This window comes from Pteropus medius, unplaced genomic scaffold (genome assembly GCF_902729225.1).
Source record: "Pteropus medius unplaced genomic scaffold, Ma_sr-lr_union100, whole genome shotgun sequence".
In the NCBI taxonomy this organism is placed as follows: Eukaryota; Metazoa; Chordata; class Mammalia; order Chiroptera; family Pteropodidae; genus Pteropus; species Pteropus medius.
In genome coordinates, this window is record NW_024344378.1 from 8,859,079 (window position 1) to 8,878,326 (window position 19,248).

The following is a 19,248-nucleotide window of genomic DNA, read 5'->3' on the forward strand; positions in this document are numbered from 1 at the left end:
AGTCTTCCTGGAAGAAGTGATGTCTACACAGACAGGAAGTTAATCGGTGGGAGTTAAATAGTCAGGAAGACAGGGGAAAGAACATCCCAGAGAAAGGAAGAGTTTGTGCAAAGGAAGGTCCAGCAGCATCTGAGGTCAAGGCCCTTTTAGGGGACAATGCCAGAATGGAGAGTTCCAGAAGGAATGTGGTGAGAGGTGATGCTAAAGTCCTAGCTGAAACCCAGACCAAGAGAGGTCTTGCAACGCCCCCTGAGGAATGTGGATTCTATCCTGGAACCATTGAGAGGTTCCTTGATTTGTGCTTTAGAAAAATCGAAGAAGCTGCAGAGAGAAAAGGGTCTGGCGGAGCCCCTCTGGGAGCAGGGAGACCAGTTAAGAAGTGTCGGATATGGGCAGTCCTCACTTTCTCGTGTCATCTCTCTTGAGAAGTCTGAGTAGGAGCAGCACATAACTTAAGACAGAGGAAAAAGAGGCATAGATGGGTACTTTCCAAGTGAGCCCACAGAAAGGGGTCATTTTGGACCTGGACGTCTCTGCCTTATGTGATCAGAATGACATCAGTGAAAGTAATAACGGACAGGATGCCAGTCTCAAGTAAACAATATTCCTAAGCTCAAATGCCACATAATCTGTAGCAAAAAATCAACAGACCTTTGTGGTTCTCCAGACCAACTCTAAATTTTGGATTTTGATCACTTTATCTAAAAGTTTCATTGGAAAAATGAACATGATGCCAAAGAAAGAAATGTATTGCTTCACCAATAGATTTTATTAGCAATAAGATTCAGGAGTCACATGGACTGAGAGTGAGCAGAACATCTTTCTTCACGGTTTCCTGACTACAGAAGTTAAACCTGCGGAGAGAAAACAATGAAAAGTCAACTCTTGGATGAGAGTTGAGCACGAGAACATTTTCTGCTCTCTCATCGCACGTGCCGTGCCTGAGTCCAGACGCCGGTGAAGAGAAGACCTCTTCTGTATAAAGAACTGGATTCTCCTTTCCAATTTTGTTTCATGGTTGTGCATGAAACGAAGGAGGTGTCATTAGACACCTCAAAGGACAGGGAGGGCTCATTTGTCACATCCTAAAAGAACCTACTAAACACTTGGCACACTGTTAACCAATACAACTGAGGAAGAGTAAGGTCAGTGGCGTGATGAGAAATTGGCCAGAGAAAAAATTCTGAGGTCCTGGTGTTACATCGGCTAGACACCCTTATTTTAATTCAATAACTGAAGTGAAATGACTAATTGTGATCATTAAGACCGAACATTTAGGATGCTTTGGGGCTCATATTCTTTAATAGAATATATAAGCCTGTGTAAAGTTCCCGGCACATAAAAGTGCTCAGAAAATGCTGTTTTATCTACACCCTCATTTCCCTCCCTGTGGTCTGATGGTTGGCAGACTCACCAATGGCAAATTAAAGGTTAAAAACTAATATTGATTAGGGACACAAGACATGAAGGGCGAACAATAGCTGTATATGAATAAAGGTGAACTGAATTTGTTTTGTGGTAGTTAAGAATTTGCTGGAGTCAAATTTCCTGCATATGAATTCTAGCACTAAGCCTTCGTTTAATTATCTGTAAAAATGGGGATAATTATAGTACCTACCTCCCGTCACCACAATCAAGGGAGTAAACATATCTATCACCCCCCAATTTTTTTTCTGCTTGTCGTAAGTATTCCTTCCCATCCCTTTACACCTTCCTTCCCCGCAGGCAACCACTGATCTGCTGTTACTATAGACTAATTTGAATTGTATAGAATTTTGTATGAATAGAATCAAAGGTGTATGCCCTCTTTTGTCTAACCTCTTTCATTCAGTATAATTTTGTTCAGTATAATTATTTTGAGATTTATCCAGGTTGATGCATGTATTTCATTCCTTTTCACTGTATTCCATTATGTGGCTAGACCATGATTTGTTTACCCCTTTCCTGTTGGTGGGTGTTGGGTTATTTCTAGTTTTTGACTTTTGCAATAAGAGCTGCTATGAATATTCATATATAAATCTTTGTATAAACACATGCTTACTTTTCTCTTGGGTAAATATCTAAGATGGAAATGGCTGAATCATAGGTAGGTGTGTGTTTGGCTTTTTAAGAAAGTGCCAGACTGTTTCCAAAGCGGTTTTATCATTTTATATTCCCACCTAAAGTGTATGAGAGCTTAAAATGCTTCATGTCTTCACCAACACTTTGAACTGTCAATCTTTTTAATTTTCGTCAATTAAATAAATGCATGGTAGTATCTCATCGTGGTCTTAATTTTCATTTTCCTAATAACTAATGCTATGTCTCTTTCTGTCCTTTCTCTTTTAATCTGTGTGTATTTTTATATTTAAAGCCTATTTGAGTATTGGGTACTGATTTTTACAAATTCAACTTGACAATCTCTGTCTTCTAATTGTTGTGTTTAGACCATTTTCATTTAATATGATTATTGATGTGGTTAGGTTTAAGTCTATTATCTTATTTGTCCCCTATATCCTTTGTCTTTTTCTACCTCTTTTTATGTCATATTTTGTTTTGTTTTAAATTCCATTTTATCTCCTTTGCGGGCTTATTAGCTACAGTGCTTTGTTTTATTATTTTAGTGGTTGCTTTAGAATTCATACCATATATTTTTAACCTATCACATTTTACTTTCCAGTGATATTATACCAATTTACATGTGGTATAAATACATTACAATGCTGTATTTCCATTTCCCTCCTCCTACCCTTTATGGCATTGTTATCATATATTTTACTTATACATGAGTTAAACCCCCTGAACTGTCATCATCTTAAAAAAGTCAATTATCTTTAAAGACTTAAAGAATAATATTCAAAGACTTCATATATTTTCCATTGTAGTTACTATTTCTCATGCTCTTAACTCCTTTCTGTAGAATCTTTTCCAACTGGTATCATTTTCTTCTCCCTGAACACCTTCCTTTAATATTTCTCAATATATTGACCTGCTGGTGATAAATTCAGCCTTAGTACATCTGAAAAGTCTTATTTCATCTCTGAAAGCTATTTTGTGGGTATAGAATTCTAGGTTAACTAACAATTTTTTCCTTTCAGTACTTTAAAGATGTTGGTTCTCTGTCTTCTCACTTGCATTGTTTTTGATGAGAAATTTGCTGTAAGTATTTTTATTCTTCTATACGTAATGCGTATTTTTCCTCTCTGGCTGCTTTTAAGATTTTCTCTTTATAACTAGTTTTGAGCAATTTGATCTTGATGTGTATTGGTTGGTTTTCTTGTTTCTTGTTATGTCCTTTGAATCTCTTGGTTTAAAGTTTTCAAGTTTTCAAGTTTGGAGCTATTATTTCTTCAGATATATTTCTCTGTCTCTTCTCATTTGGAGTCTTCGATGAGAAGTATAACATGCTTCATGAAGTTATTTTACTGCTCACTGATGTTTTCATATTTAAAATTCTTTTTTTCTGTGTTTCATTTTGGATACTTTCTATCATGTCTTCAAATTCATTAATCTTATCTTGTGAAATGTCTAATCTGTTCATTGCATCCAGTATAATTTTATTTCAAATGTTATAGTTCTCATCTCTAGAAATTCAATTTGGGTCTTTTTCCATACATGCCATGCCTCTATTGACCTTCTGAACAAATGAAATACAAGTTTAATAACTGTTTTAATGTCTATATCTGCTATTACAACATTTGTATCAGTTCCAGTTTGGTTTCGATTGATTGATTATTCTTTCCATCATAGGTTGTATCGTCTTGACTTTTCGTATACCCAAGAAACTTTTATATAACGTCATATATTATGGATTTTAGCCTGTTTGCTGCTGGATAATTTTATATTCCTGTAAATTTTCTTGAGTTCTGTTCTGGGTTGCAGTTAAGTTATTTGGATACAGTTTGAAATTTCCAGGTCTTTCTCAGTCTAGGCTAATTATTTTCCACCACTGAGGGAAGACCTTCCTAATATGCTACCGAATGTTTCATGACTTATGAGCTTTTCTGGTTTGGCTAGTGGAAACAGGTACTATTCCCAGCCCTGCAAGAGTGCTGGGTCCTGTTCTCTTTCATCCTTTCAGATGGACGTTTCACTGGCCTTGGCTAGTTTCTCCACACGCATGTGCTGATCAGTACTCTGTTGAATATCAAGGGAGCTTTCCAGGTCTCTGAGATTCTCTTTGTAGATCTCGCCTCTCTGGTACTCTGTCCTGTGAAATCTAGTTGCCTTTGGTTTTCTGAATACTTAGCTCTGTCTCCTCAACTCAGGGAGTCCACTGGGCCCTGCCTGAATTTTCCCTCCTTGTACCACATCCTGGAAACACTCTCCAGGCAGTAAGTTGGGACAATTGTGATGCTCCACCTTATTAGTTTCTCGTCTCTCGGGGATCGCTTTCCTTTGTTGCCTGATGTTCAGTGTCTCGAAACTGCTACTTCAAATATTTTGTCTGAAATTTTGGTCATTTCAATTGGGAAGGTAAATCTAGTCTCTTTTACTCGATCATTTCCAGAAGCAAAAGTTCCCTCATTAGACTTTTATGAGGACTGAATGATATGATGACACAAGAAACATATCAGTGTGCCTCGGAATTTGGTTTTATATTCAACACACTGGGCTAATATTGGGATTATTATGATTATCGTCGTTCTTAGCTCACTTTTTCTGGTTGCTCACCATGGTAAATGTCCTTTGACTCACACACACTTCAGTTTTGGTTAGAACTAAGCCTTGACCTTTGTCTTTACTAGGAGGGCCAATGATACAGAACAGCCTATTTGTATTACTTGATAAATTAAGCGTTTTTCTGATAATTTAAGTGACAATTTGGTCAACTCAGGAAGTTTGAGGAAGATACACATACTAAGCTCACACATACCACAAGGCACAGCTGCTAAATGAAATAATTCTTTTCACTTTAGATTATGAAACCAAATTCTCATTCTAACACCTAACTTCTATTAGATAACACAACACACATCTACACACCTATCCAAGTGTTTTCCTAAAGTTCGACATTTTCTTTTAAAGAAATAAAAGATATTAGGAAGCAGCTATGGCTGGGATGTGGGAGAATCATGTAGGAAATTTAACTTAAAGTAAACTTTCAGTGGGAATAGAACTATAAATCTCTTCAGAATTTTATTACTTACACTCTTCCATCATTTCTTTCCACGATGATCTGGGATGCTCCCACTCTGGGTTGAGTTGGGTTGATCATATTGTTATACCAAACAAACTTAACCTTCTGCAAATCTCCAACATCCACATTTGAGTCAAATTCACTGGAATGAATATTGCCTGGCTTGAGAGAGCCCCTTGGGAGTTGAAAAGTTAATAAAAACATACATAAGTGTACATAAATCTACATGTAAATATATACAGATATGTTTCTAAACCCAGCTTATAATGCATCTCTAGTAAGAGGATTGATAGTACATTTGTCATTCTAATGTATTAAATAAATGCAGTCATGTACGCTAACTCAGTGGTAGTTCATTTGCCATCAACAACTCAAATTACTTTAAAGTCATTTTTACTTTCATAAAACTTCAAACATGTTTTAGGCACAATCTTAACATAATTTAAGAAATGATGACATTATTATATTATCTTTATCCAGCTGTTTTGTGGACATAATAATTATTTAATGTTTATAAATCAGATACCATGCATCAACATAAATATCAGGGGTTTTCTTAGAAATAGCAGAGAAAAAAATTTAGAGACAAAATTCAGAAATGTATTAAGGTGCAAGGGTGACATAATCTCTTCATTTTAATGACATGTGGCCACACTGTATGTTCACATATTAGTGAATAAATTCTGCTGTCCATAACATACATCATATGTGGGAAGTATTTCAACATTTAAGAAGCTTAAAGTTAAGTTTTACTCACTTGAAAATTTCGTATTGCTTAGAGTTTCCTTTATTTCCAAACAAAGATATCAGCACGTGTCCCCCAACCTTCTTTCCAGACAGAGTCACATTTGCTTTGTACCTCCAACCTGCATGGGGAAGAGAGGGGAGGAATTTGCAGAATGTCTGCTTGTAGAGAAGATGCACCGAGAACAGGTTAACTTGGATTCCACTACTGCTGAACTTTAAATAATTCATATATAATATTGGTAATCCTTCTAATCATATAGTCATAGATAGTCCTTTATCTAAGTGTTCAGAGGGTAGGCTTTGGGGGAGGGGAAGGGCACAGAATCTTTCCAAAGTCAACAGATTTCAAGCCAAGGGAAAAAGAAATATTTTGCATGCAAAATTTTAACCTAACAATTAATTCTTGAATGTCAAAATAACTCTATATTAAAACATTGTGGAAAAGTAGTAGAGTGCGACATCTTTATTTCTTCATTACTTCGTTTTCTCACAGATCACGTTTTAGAGTACTGCCATCATTTTGTCTAAATAGTCTACATTTGCTTTTAAAATTCTACGATTCAACTTTCCATTGCTAATGGAAATATGTTAAAAGATGACAACCTATTTATGGTACTAGTCATTAGTGAACTAGTTTTTGCTATTTTGAGCTAGTCTCGGGAGGGGATAAATTTCGGCTTTAGTTTTACAATGCAGTTAACCCCATTGATAGTTTTCTTCCTCTATGACTTCAAAAAGAAACTTGGAGTCTGTCCCCATGCTTCACTACCAATACATCCTCTAATTTCCATCACCCATGGGTTCTATAGTCCTAAATATTTCTTGAATCAGTCAACTTATTTCCATTCCCACAACCTCTGCCATCTCTCTCCTGGATTACTTTTTGGCTTGTACAAAAGAACAAAATTTTTCTCAGTGAAAGTTTTGACCAAATATAAAGAGATTGGAGCAGAAGAAGCCTCCTGAATTCAGCACCAGAATCAATGTGAACAAACTTATTTTTGTATCATTGAGAGTTTAGGCCCCAAACTCTGTTCTGCTACCCAAATTAGCTGAGCACATGGCATTTGATTATCTTTCCATGCAGGGGAGAGGTATTTAAAAGTTTTGTACAGAAAACAAATTTCACTGGACATGACAAAATACATAATATTAATCATTTAAGGCAGATCAAATAGGAACTTACGGGCAAAATTGCTGGCATCACCAGTGTTTAGATAAAATTTCTGGCCTTCTTCCCTTGTTTTCTCAGGAAATCTGTCAGCATAATGACCCATCTGCGGGCAGCCTTCTCTTGGACATGGGAAGCACTTGTTCTAGGGAAAATAAACAAACGATGAATGAAGATGCTCTTTCTTTAATCGTGCATCATTTTTTCCCACATGTTGTTGCAATTCAAGTATTCTAAAGGCAATTATGTTCTGAAGGTAAAAGAAGACTTTAACAGTGTCTCAGGAAAGGTTAAAAATGCATCTCATTATTTACAATGATAAATCAGCAATTTCACTGTTAAATAACATAATACTAACAAAAACAGTATAAAGATCACACAAAAGAGAATTTATATACATGCTTTAATCTTCTCTCTTTTGCCCCAGTTGCCCCAAGACATCCATCTGCCTGTAGGTAGTTAGAAATTTATTTTGGAAAGATTGAGAGAGAAAGAGCAGGAGGTGATAATCAGCTTCTGATATGCAAAATAGGACCCAGTAAGAAGATAATAGGCTCAAAAATCAGGTTTTCTTCAATTTTTTTTTTTTTTTTAAGCTCTCACTTAGTGTACTTCAAGGTCTGAAGAATTCAGATCTCAGAATTCTCAGTGTGGAAAGAAAATACTCCCAGTTGGTTGTTAAGGCTTAGCCATGAGATTGGGATCTAGAAAAGATGGATATCATAGAGGAAAATATCTTCTCTTTCTGGACCAAGGAATTATGAGAAGAGAGAGAAAGGGAAGAACAGAGTGGGAAGGACAAACACCACAATTCCCACCATGGAAGGGCAAGGCTGCTCCACAACAGAGAAAGTGGTGGACTCCTGGATCAATGGACCAGACGGAGACTGAGCCGAGTCTCAGGTCTACATCCAACAAGAGGTAAGAAGAGACTAAGACAGCCAGGAAGAATGGCCAAAGCTTTCTGAGGAGATTGCCTGAGTCAGAAGAGCAGACACACCCAGAATTCATCAGCAGACATTTGCTGTGAGCCCATCAGTAATGGGGACCCACAAGTTCTCCCCTCTGACCACCACCACCACGATTACTTTGCCCATTGCCAGCTTGGAGAGAAAGGCTGAGAAATCTGCAAGATCAAGAATTTTTCTTATAAAAGTGTCTGAGCATCACCTGAAAAAACTGTTTATGTTATTGAGTCAGATTAAGTTTTAACTAAATGGAAACTAAAGCTTCTTAGTTTGTTTTCCTCATTACCTAGAGAAAAGGGATTTGGGAAGAAGATAAAAATAAAGTTAGACCAGAGAAAGAGGGGTGTTGTTGGTGTACATGCAAGCTGCCCTGTGAATAAAATATGCACCTCCCCCAAAAAACACACATTTGTTTAATGCTAATTATTATATTTTAGGTTCTGGGCTGAGCAATTAAAACATGTCATCTCATTAAACCCACCCACCCAATCTTTGAAGTTTAATATTATTATTTACATTTAGAAATGAAGACACTGCCTTAGAGAAGCTAAGTATTTTGCCCCAAATCATTCAATAATTTAAAGATGAAACCAAGATTCAGATTCTCTCTCTTCTATATTAAGGTATAGATATGCTATCTCCTTGGTGATTGTGACTTCATCTGGTATGAAATTTTATTTATTAAATTACATACATCATACATTTTTATTTGAAAAAAAGTACAGTGAAAAGAAAAGCAATTTTAAAGAACCAGGCAATAGATATGTCATATTCGAGATCACATTTAAAGATCCTAACCTAGATATCTAGAAAATACCAGTCAAGATGAAAATTTAAAAAAAAGAAAAGAAAAGAAACCTTGGTGATTATGGGATTGCACAGAAATATCCACATGCCTATTATTATGTAGTTTCATAAGGTCAGCATTTAAGGTAAGATTTCCTTGTCTATCAGTATTGTGTAGTCAAAGATCAGATGTCTATAGACTATTTTTTTTTACTTAGAATTATTTCCAGAACAAGTTTGAACATTTACCTGATACACATAGAAGTGACAGAGAACAAGGCAGACCTGGAAAATTTCAGTGGACAAGCCCATTTCTCTAAAGTTCTCCAGTCCCTTATCACTATTAAAATAAATTTGTATGATTAACAGTATAAGTAACGTGGTAGTCATATAGTAACAGTCACTGAATGCATGCCATGAACAGTGAACCACATTGGTCATGAGAAGTGATGGTCACGAAGTTCTTTAGGTGCAAAGTGGAGTATACTTACTGTTGTGAAATCTTTGTAAGTGTCACAAGGGAATCCAGCAAAGCCATCAGGGTTGAGGATGCTGTCGTTATAATACTTGAAGCTTCTTAAGTGATTGCATGCTACAAAGTTAGAAGTGCCTTGGAAATCAGACATGATTCCACATCAGTGACAGATTTAATTTTTCCAGATTAATGTCACAATCAGAATACAGTTGTTGAATAGATTTCTCTATTTAGTGTGAACTCATGGCAGTCACAAGACATAATCATTTATTAAGTCTATGATTTGTGATGAAATCAGAAGTTAAATACTGTTAAAATTATAACAGTTTATGCCAAGACTAATGGCAAAATAGCTTTTCTTTTTTTAAATGGAAGAAATCACTTTAGAAGGAAAAGATTGGTCCATATAGTAATGCATTCACTGGATTAGAAACAGGGAAGGTTGACTACAAATACATTTTCTTTCCTACAATCTCCTCATGCCCACTTTCCTCAATGAAAACCTATATCTTGGGGATACAATTAAAAGTCTTTTATTATAGAAAATGTGAGACCTGTACAATACCAAATATTTAGCAAGTTTAGCAAAACAAAACATAAATTTCCCCCAAAGACAATCTCTTTGTGTATGTAATAGTTTTACCTTCCCAGATCCCATTTATGTCAATAATACTAGAGAGAATATTCTTCTGACATCCAGGCATTTCTTTTCCTCCATTTGGAAAGAAATCTAGGTGTCCTGCAGTTTGGCTCATCCCAAACCCTGAGGAATTTTAAAATGTGGGAGAGTTAATGTTAACATATAGACTCAAAAAACACTCTAGGAGGATGAATTGAGGAACTCACCCAAGTTGGGGATTAAGGGAGCAATATCTGTGTGAATCACATCCACAAATTGGGCATCTGAGGGGTCCAATCGGATTAATTCGGGTGTTCCCTCAAAGGAAGGTTTAGCTGGGTCCAATCCTAAAATAAACAGGATGTGTCATGTTAACGTTTATCATTGTAAATGCACACTTGTTTTTCTTCATTAGCTGTAGAACTGAGTGCAAGGATCGGTAGTTATGAGTTATGCATGAAAGAGATAAGCTAGTTCTTCCCTGACCTTTCCATTTTTGGAAGAGTAATCTGTTTCTAATTTTTATTTGCATTAAAGTGAATTTTCCTCAAACCATGGAATTTTGCTCTACTTATGGATGCTCAGTCCCTGGGACAATCCTTGCCGCTAGCGGCAGTTACAAGGAAAGAGCCAGACTCTGGGAGACTCCTAAAAGTTTTTCAGGCTAAAAAGAGTCCTCACTGCACTGTAAACTCACATGAGGGCAAAGACCTTGGCTTTCACAGTCACCAGGACCAAACACAGCTTTGCACAGTTAGCCTGACTGAGCAGGCTCTTGTAAACACTAACAGACTATGGGAAAGAACATTTTCTTCAGCAAATTATCAATAGACATTCCAGATGCCTCCACTGATCCAAAAGCAACCATCTTATCCAGAGTATTAAGAAGAAAATCAGGAGGTCAAAGACAGAGTGGGATGATGAGAGAGGAAAGTGGCTATTCCTTGAAATAGTCATCTCTCAGATCCAGGACAGCAAAGTCTTTCTTATAAAGTTACTGGGCAATTTTAGGACCTGAGTATTCAATATGTGACTCCATTGGCCAAGGCAAGCAGTCTGAGATTCGTAAGGTAATACATTTTTATCTAATTAGTGGCACGCAGAACTGGCAGCCCAGGGCCACCTGTCTACCTGCCTCAAATCTGTGGTTGTGGTTGATGAGAACTGGGCTAATTATCAATTGCTATTGAAGCAGAATATAATTAATTATACATTTTTGAGCTCTTTGGATTCAATTCAATTTATTTATTTCATTCTTTATGTTATTTATCCTATTCATGAAACTTGTCCTTTGTGAACGTTTGAAAAGGGGGAAATAGATACGCATAAGACTTCCAGATGTTCTTAATTCACATTTTTGTCACTTGAAATATTTACACGTTAAATAGGGCTCTGCGGGCTGAAGATCGATATAAATAAAAATTTCACAAGGCCTCAGCACATAGTGACTTCTGATCATGTGGCCCAATCCAGAAAATGTGAAAACCCGTCTCCTGAGGTAAAAAGCAGGGCTGCACCAAATTTCCATTCATATCGGCTACATCTAATCTAATTTTGCAGCTTTTACTGTTTCGACCAACCTGTGATCCGTCCAATGGTCCCGTTGGTCCTTCTTCCCGCCTCCCCTGCAGCGTGAGACCCCAGGCTATGGCCGATGATGTGGACATCAGAAGGCGAGTACTGGAACGCTGACTGTTGGAAAGAAAACTTCAGAATGTTTTTGAACACTGCAAAAGTTAAGATGGGTGAAGAAGGGGACACCTGAAAGCTTGAGTTTTAAGAAGACATGTCCACCCCCTTCAAAGCAATTGATTTTCATACATTTTTTTTTTCAGTTATAATAGAAAATGGTGATGGGTTTAACATTTAAATTGATGAAAGTAGGTGTTCTTTTTGGTTGTTTTACTACGTAGAGAGAATATTTGGTGGATATGAGGAATTGTTACCAAGAGGTAGTGAAGCAAGTATTTGGATTAGAAAACAGTAATGAAAGCAACTATCTAAGCACATTCAAGTTTAACGTTTTATCAGTTTTGCGTTAATAAACCAGGTTAGCTTGTTATCATTGTGTTTCTCTTAAAAAAAAAAAAAGAGTTTGATCTTGAGATTGATATTATCAAGTCAACTTAGTTTAATAACTGGTAAAATTAAAAGACATACTGGGGGAATTCAGTAGAAAAAACTTACCTGGTTGTTTGAATAATGTCACATTTATTGACCTTAATAGGCATATTGATAAAGCCCAAATCTAGATTATTTTTTGCATTTTTTTCAACCAAGGGGAAAGCCAAATCTCAGTAGAGAAGTGTCTTTAGCAATTATTATACCAACAGCATTTTTTTTTTTTTTTGAAGAGTCCAGAGAATAATGTGCATGGGCGTTTACATAACCTGGAGGTTATACAAAAGTTACCTGAAGAACTTCAACCAAATATGCCACTTCTGCCCCCACAATGCGGACATTCTGTACAGCTTGTGTGTAAGTCGTTCGGGAGCCACTTTTCCAGTCTACACAGACGCAGTTCACGCTTTCCACCTTAAACAAGTTCTGGTGGGAGAGACATGATAAATAGGTAAATGATTCAGAATCTTTGTTAATTCCTGATTAACACATTTGAGGACTAGGATAAATTCCCTCCTTGACCTGTACAATATCACATTTGCTTTTAATCTCAAAGCAATGAACAGAACTTCTAGCCTGTTATGGATACAGAATCCCTTTTAAAGTTTCACATTGGCTCCAAACTGAAATTTGGCTGTAATGGGAACTGGATTCTTGGGATTTTACTGCAACGGTTGCATGGAGACTTGTTTTAGTCTTGTAAAATGTGGTAAAGTGGGTTGTTTCATTAGAGCATCATAATGTCATAAGACTACATTGTCCCTTACTAGAATACACCCCATGACATTGCCTGCCTTGCTCACTGCTGTATCTTCAGTGCCTCAAACAGTTCCTGGCACATAGTAGGGGCTCGATAAATATTTATTGAATAAATAAGTTAATGAATAAATGAAAGACGATATTAGGATCCTCCTAAATAAATATATTGATGGTAAACGAGTAAACTTTTCCATGTTGGAAAAACTAATCAAAGTTTTTGGATGAACGTTTTTTATTGTATATTACTGAAGAGTTATTTCACAGAAAAGCATAACCTCTCAGAAGCCTTATTTGATGGGGGGCTGTCAATGATAGTTTCATGGATGTTAGATCTGACAGGAATTTTGTTTGTTTGTGTGTATTTACATACATCCCCACTTTTTTTCCAAGGAGAGTTTGAGAAGAATGAAGAAACAATCTTAGAAATCATCTTCAACTCTTTCTTTTTACAGATAGAAAAATCCAAAGAGTGGAAGCAACTTGCTAATGTCGCCGTTAGCTAAGGATAGAGTTAAACTGGAATCTAAGACTTTAACCTTCTAGTTTAATTCAATTTTCTCCATCAGGTGTAACAATGTTGTCAAAGACAGATCAAATGCAAGAAAAACACATCTGTTTTTGAGATCTCAGCAATAAATTGTATACACATACGTAAAAATCTACATTACTTTTGAGCTGAGGATCACTTATTTTTTTTTCTTCACTGTTGTATAGAAATTAGTATTACCCTCTCCCCCAATGATCATCAGCTTTAAATTATTTTAGAAGACAAATTATGGTTTCACTGATTATTTCTAAACTTGTAAAGTGAATTAGCCTGCTCATTTTAACTGTCTTCAGAGTCAGCAAAAACTCTCCGGAGTTGTTTCAAGTCGGCCTTTGGTTTGAGTCATAAGACAGGTCTGAAATTAAATGGTTTATAAGGACCTTAGTGTCTTTTCTCTTGAGCTCTCGGAAGAAATGATAGCACCTTTTTGTTACAGCTGACCACGGAACCCTAATGAATAAATGAATCAATGATAATATTCCTCAAGCAGTTATCTAGCAGTTACTACGAAAATTTGTTCTATTTGATTTTCTGTCTTTTAATTCTTCAGTATGACAGGGCACATAGCCAAAGGCAAATTAAAGAAAATAGGCTCACTACTGTCTAAACGACAGAAGCCAGAAATGAAAACCTACATAGCTTTCCTAGATGTTACTACCAGAGGAGATCGAAGAAGCAAGTGAAATCAAAGGAAAATCATTAGTTTGGGTAAAATAAGTTATCTTAGCTCTTCACTTAGAAATTAAAACCTAATGAAAAAATTAAAAACTATTGAAAATGCAATTCATGTTTTTTTTTTGTTTTTTTTGTTTTTTTTTTTATTAATGGAGCAACAAGCATTGCTGAATTTTGAAATCTCTCTGTATGGTTATCGAATACCCATTACCCAGAGCCACCAAACACCTGCTAACTTTGCCGCCCTGACTGTTCCAGGCCACTTCCACCTGCTGGATAATCCAGGCCAAGTGGGCTCAGAGGCTCCTCAAGTGTCACGGTGGCCGGCATATATCCTGAATGGCTGGGGCCTGTGCCTTCCCCATGGTTAGTTATTACTTTGGAAACAATCTTCCCTTAAGAGATGACAACATCTTACCTTGCATATATCCGCTAGCCAGCTTCCTTCCCCCTTGTCTAAGAATCCGTGAATAATAAAGCGGGTTTTTCTGTTTGTTTTGAAATTGGAAGCCTCTATGGTTGATGGATCTGCAGTGATTTTCTATTTGGGGGAAAAAATTGTTTAATGCCAAGTTTCTTGTAGTATCCAATAGAACTGTTTGTATGTGGAGAGAGGTGGTAGGTAGGAGAAGACTGCCTTGTGAGTAAGGTTCTCTCGTCTTAACCAAGCTATTTGCAATCACCACCAAGTCGTGACTTTCTAGATCTCAGGACACTTTTGCTCAACTTAAGATAATACGTTTGCTCTAATGTTGGTGGTAGAAGTCTTGTTTCCACAAAAGGAAAGGGGTGTGTGTGTGTGTGTGTGTGTGTGTGTGTGTGTGTGTGTGTGTACATAGATTTTACATATATAAAATATGTTGGAAGATTATATATAATATTTAGAATATTTATTAAATGGTACCAGAGAGGTAGGATAAAAACAATATCAAGTTAATGGACATTTTATAAAACAGTTACATAAAATAATACTGAAGCTCATGGTCCTAAAAGTCTACAAACATGTAAATTCCACTGTCTGATTTGGACTCTTTAGAAGACTTAAAGGTCAGTATATTCTTATCACACAAAACAGATGGAACTCAGTTCTGAAAACGATGAGCACTCTTACCTGAAAGCTGCTGGGGTTCTCATTAGTGTATAGGTAGAAGTGGGTGTTGACCTCTTTTGGACTCCAGGGCAGTGCTTTGAAGGGTCTTTGCAAAGTTCCTGCCCATGGGGCATCATTGCTGAAACAGCCAAGTCTTGGAAAGCAGACTTCTTTTCCTGCAGTCACACAGAAATGTTTCAAGGATATTAGTTTAACTAGAATGCTCTTTTCAATGGTTTATTTGCCAAAATATGAGTTAGATTACATTGTTGGCATATTTTCTTCCTTCATATCCCCAAAGATCTTTCTATCTACACATTCACAAAACAGCTTCAATAGACAATATCCAAGTTAAAGACAGGCTGCTGCTCCTCATCTCTACCTCACTCTCCTTATGTCTCTGTCCAGTTCTGTGCTGGGTCCTGTTTAGCCTCTCAACTTCGAGGTCGTCCTTGAATCACTAGAAGACATCTTAGTGCCCAAGAAAGAAGCCTGTGCCCTAGGCCCTAGTAGAGGAGATGAGGCTATCTTCTGGCTTTTGGCTTTGGGTGGAGGGCTTAAGTTTCATGCAAATGCCACAACTTTGTTATCTCCTTGTTGCTGAATATTTTGGTCTCTGGCCTATGTTTGAGGGTCATCCTGAATTCTTATCATGAAGAAGCTGCTCACAAAAAATCAAACAGAAAAGCCCAACTCTGGGCTTCAATGTTACCTCACAACACAAAAGAAGGGGTCTTGAGGAGTGTAAAGTCTAGGTTAATAGTAGGAATAGGAGCAGTGGCTGTTACGGGAGCTGCATTCTTGAAATCGTACTATGTGCCAGGTGCTAAGCAAGGTTATTTACATGACTTCTCGTACCGAAGTCTTACGGTGATCCTATGAGAGGGGTGGTCGTATATGCCCATTTCACAGATGATGATGGTAAAGCACAGAGGGGTTAAGAAGTTTGCTCAGGGCAATACATTTGTGGCTGGTGGAAACAGGGTTCAAACCCCACACTTGACTCCAAGCTAGGGTTGCTCAACTTAGCAAGTAAAAACACAAACTATATTTGTGTTTCAGATAAACGATAAATACATTATTTAAAATTGTCACACATTTGTTGTTTATCTGAAATTCAAATTTAACTGGGCATCTTAGCTTTTATCTGACAACCTTACCCCAAGCTCTAGTACTCTTGATCATGCATCTTTCTCCCTCTATTATATATCCTCATAATATCTTGAATTTGGCCATCATAACTCTTCTTGAAAAGTATTAAGCAGTGATTCTTCTCCAGCACTACATAATATGTTTACTTACCTACTACTGTTCCCAGCAGCAGTGAAAGTGTCCAGATCAACAGCATCTAAACAGAGTTAAAAATATGATTGAGTTTGGCTGAATAAGTTTTTCAAAGATTGGCGGAATTCAAGTTCAGTGAGACCTCTGGGGGGAAGTAGCCAATGCTAATAAATTAGGCTTGGAAAATCTGTTCCTGACTCACCGTGGCAGTCTCGTTGGATTCTGCACACAAACAGGTAGAATCTGAAGGTCCTTTTATAGGCAATCCTTATCTTTTGAGCAGCTCCATGGAAAAATGACAGGCAAAGAGAGGAGGTTCCAAGGCTGTATTTCTAATCTTAATCATAAATAAACCAAAATTGATAGAGCATGTGAAATTTCCCACAGTACTTGTGGGAAGATGAGAAAAGGGTGGATATGAATGGTTCTTTCCTAATATGATTATACAGTGCTCAGAATCACCGTCATCTCGTGGCAGTAAAGGCTCTGGCCTGCCCTTTTTTTTTAAAATTTAAAACTCTGTGCAGTTCTGTGGGTGCGTGTGAAACTAAATTGTTTTCACAGATTCGATAGTGACAATCTTGAAAACAAATACTAAAAGTTTACTAGTCAGGTAGTTTTTGTATTACCTTGCCTTACCCTCAAAAACAGTGAAATACAGGCTTTTCTTCAAGAGAATCCATTCCTTTTACAAAAGTAGTTGATAGTTTATTTTGATAGTCCCTAGAGCTAGTTTATTTCTTAACAATAACATGGAAAAAAAGAATAGATGAACTAAAAACAGGAATTGAGGGCACTTCTAAGAGCATAGACGTGAAATTAGTGACCCTACCATTAAATGAAACGATGTATGAGAAAGAAAAATAAAATTTAACTTAGAAAAAAATGGTCTGGGAGAAATCATCTGAAAGAGACACTTTCGATAGAAAAGAACTGGAATATTTATAGTTGGTGATAGATCGCTTAAAATGAATTGTAAAAAAGATTGCAATGGGATAGCATAATTTTAAGAGATTAGAACTATTTAGCCTGACTGCATCACAGATATAGATCGAATCATACAAAATTACCACATTTGTGGTAAAAAATGGTCAAATAATTCAGTTCCCTGACAAAGTTTACAGGTACAGAAAAAACAACAAAATTATTTGTATATGAGGAAAGTTCAAAAAAGTTGGGCAAGGGAAGTGTTACGACCAGGGCCAAAGTCGCAAGGAAGAAATTCCATGGATGGGACATAGCAGGCCCTTAACACATCCCTGATGAATGAACGAATGAGGGAATGAAAATGAAAAGGAATTTATTTTGCATAATTGCTACAGCAGGAACTGTCCGCGTAATCTCACAGTAAAAAGATTTTTCTGAAGCCCTTTTTACTCAAAACAAGCAAACAACAAAAGAAAGGTGAGCCAATGTTCACTCTTGGGTTTACTATGAAGTAAAATATATCCTGTGTGAATCACCAGATAATTCACAAAATTTCAAATTGGCATTTTAGATATTACAAAATTTAATTCATAATTAGGGTGAACTTTGTTCAACATAGGCTTTAGAATCAAGACCAAAAGTAACCAAATTCTGAGACAGAGACTAGACTCCATGGGGAATTATTTTATAAACTGAAATAGGTTCACATTTTAGAATGTTTTGAGAAGATTCAGTTTCCTAAACTGTTATGAAAGCTAAGAAAGGAATTGCACATAACAGTGGTTTAATTAGGTCAGCTCTAGAGAAATGACCTTCCCTAGATTCAATTTTGCTGAATTTTTTAGCTGAGTTGTACCATTTTATGAACCATATTGTTTCATTCAGACCATTAACATGACTCTGTAGGACTGTCTGTTTATAGAGTATGTGTCAGAGATTCCTGGCCTCTTCTTATAGGGAATAGAGCTAGACCCGCTTACCCAGTTTCCCTTGCAGGAGATGGACCACATGATCAACTTCTGGCCAATGACATGTGAGTGCACAGGGGTGCAGCAGTTCCAGTCTTGTTCATAAAAACCCACACATGATCCTCCATGTGTCTTCCCTTCCATGGCTTAATGCAGACAAGTACAGCGACCTTGAAGGCCATATGTTGAAGCTGGCAGAGCCATAAGATGGAAGGAGCCCGGGTTTCCTGATTAAAAGAAAGCCACCCATCAATCATGAAAACCCATTTTGAACTTTACATGATTAAGAAATAAATTCTCTTTGTTTTAAGCCACTGATATTTCAAGGTTATAGCAACCAGCATTACCTTAACCCATAGAGATTATTTTATCGTACAATGATTTCTCCGACTTCCAAAAATACTTCAAGTACCAGACATTGAGTCTTAATGCTTTGTCATGAGATTTGGATAGTACTTATGTATAACATTAGTATTTTGACAATTTTTTTTCCTAATTCTTGGTTTTAAAAATCCCCTTTTCTTCAACTTTCAAAATTATAAAAGTTGCTCAATTCTTCACTGCATTTTGGTAAAATTTTAACTGGCATTTTTCGATTCAGTCCTAATGGTGTTCATTGTTTCACAAGCAATCTGTGGCCATATAATATCTTAGGGTTTAATGAAAATTCACCCGATGTCACCTGGGCCCCCAGATGTAACTTATGTGTGGTTGGAGCAGTTCTGTCTGCTGGGTACATAGGAAACTCTCAGGTCCCACAGGGAGGTGGACTGGAGTTCCCAACAAAACCCTGCTCCCCACTAGTCTCTGGGCTAGAAGGTGGGCCCTGTAAAAGATGACAGAGCCATGGTCTTCCTTCCCCAGCGTCTCATGGACTTGAAAGTGGGCTTTCGTTAAAAAATCATTCCTGGAGTCAGCAGAGCATTACATCACATTGACTCAGCTTTGACTCTGCAACCTTGGACATTTACAAGGAAAGAGGCCAAACATGG

At 36.9% G+C, this 19,248-nt stretch overlaps 1 protein-coding gene across 1 annotated transcript; it reads right to left on the reverse strand.

Annotated features, from left to right (window-relative positions):
• Positions 1-770: 770 nt before the first annotated feature.
• LOC120609741 (pancreatic triacylglycerol lipase-like) lies at positions 771-15,311 on the reverse strand (the record flags this gene model as incomplete). Its single annotated transcript, XM_039872455.1, has 11 exons — positions 771-854; positions 5,130-5,294; positions 5,877-5,985; positions 7,053-7,182; positions 9,283-9,401; positions 9,910-10,029; positions 10,113-10,232; positions 11,466-11,577; positions 12,298-12,432; positions 14,406-14,528; positions 15,099-15,311. Coding segments are annotated over 11 exons (1,416 nt in total), but the record flags the coding sequence as incomplete, so codon positions are not given.
• Between the last annotated feature and the right edge of the window lie 3,937 nt (positions 15,312-19,248).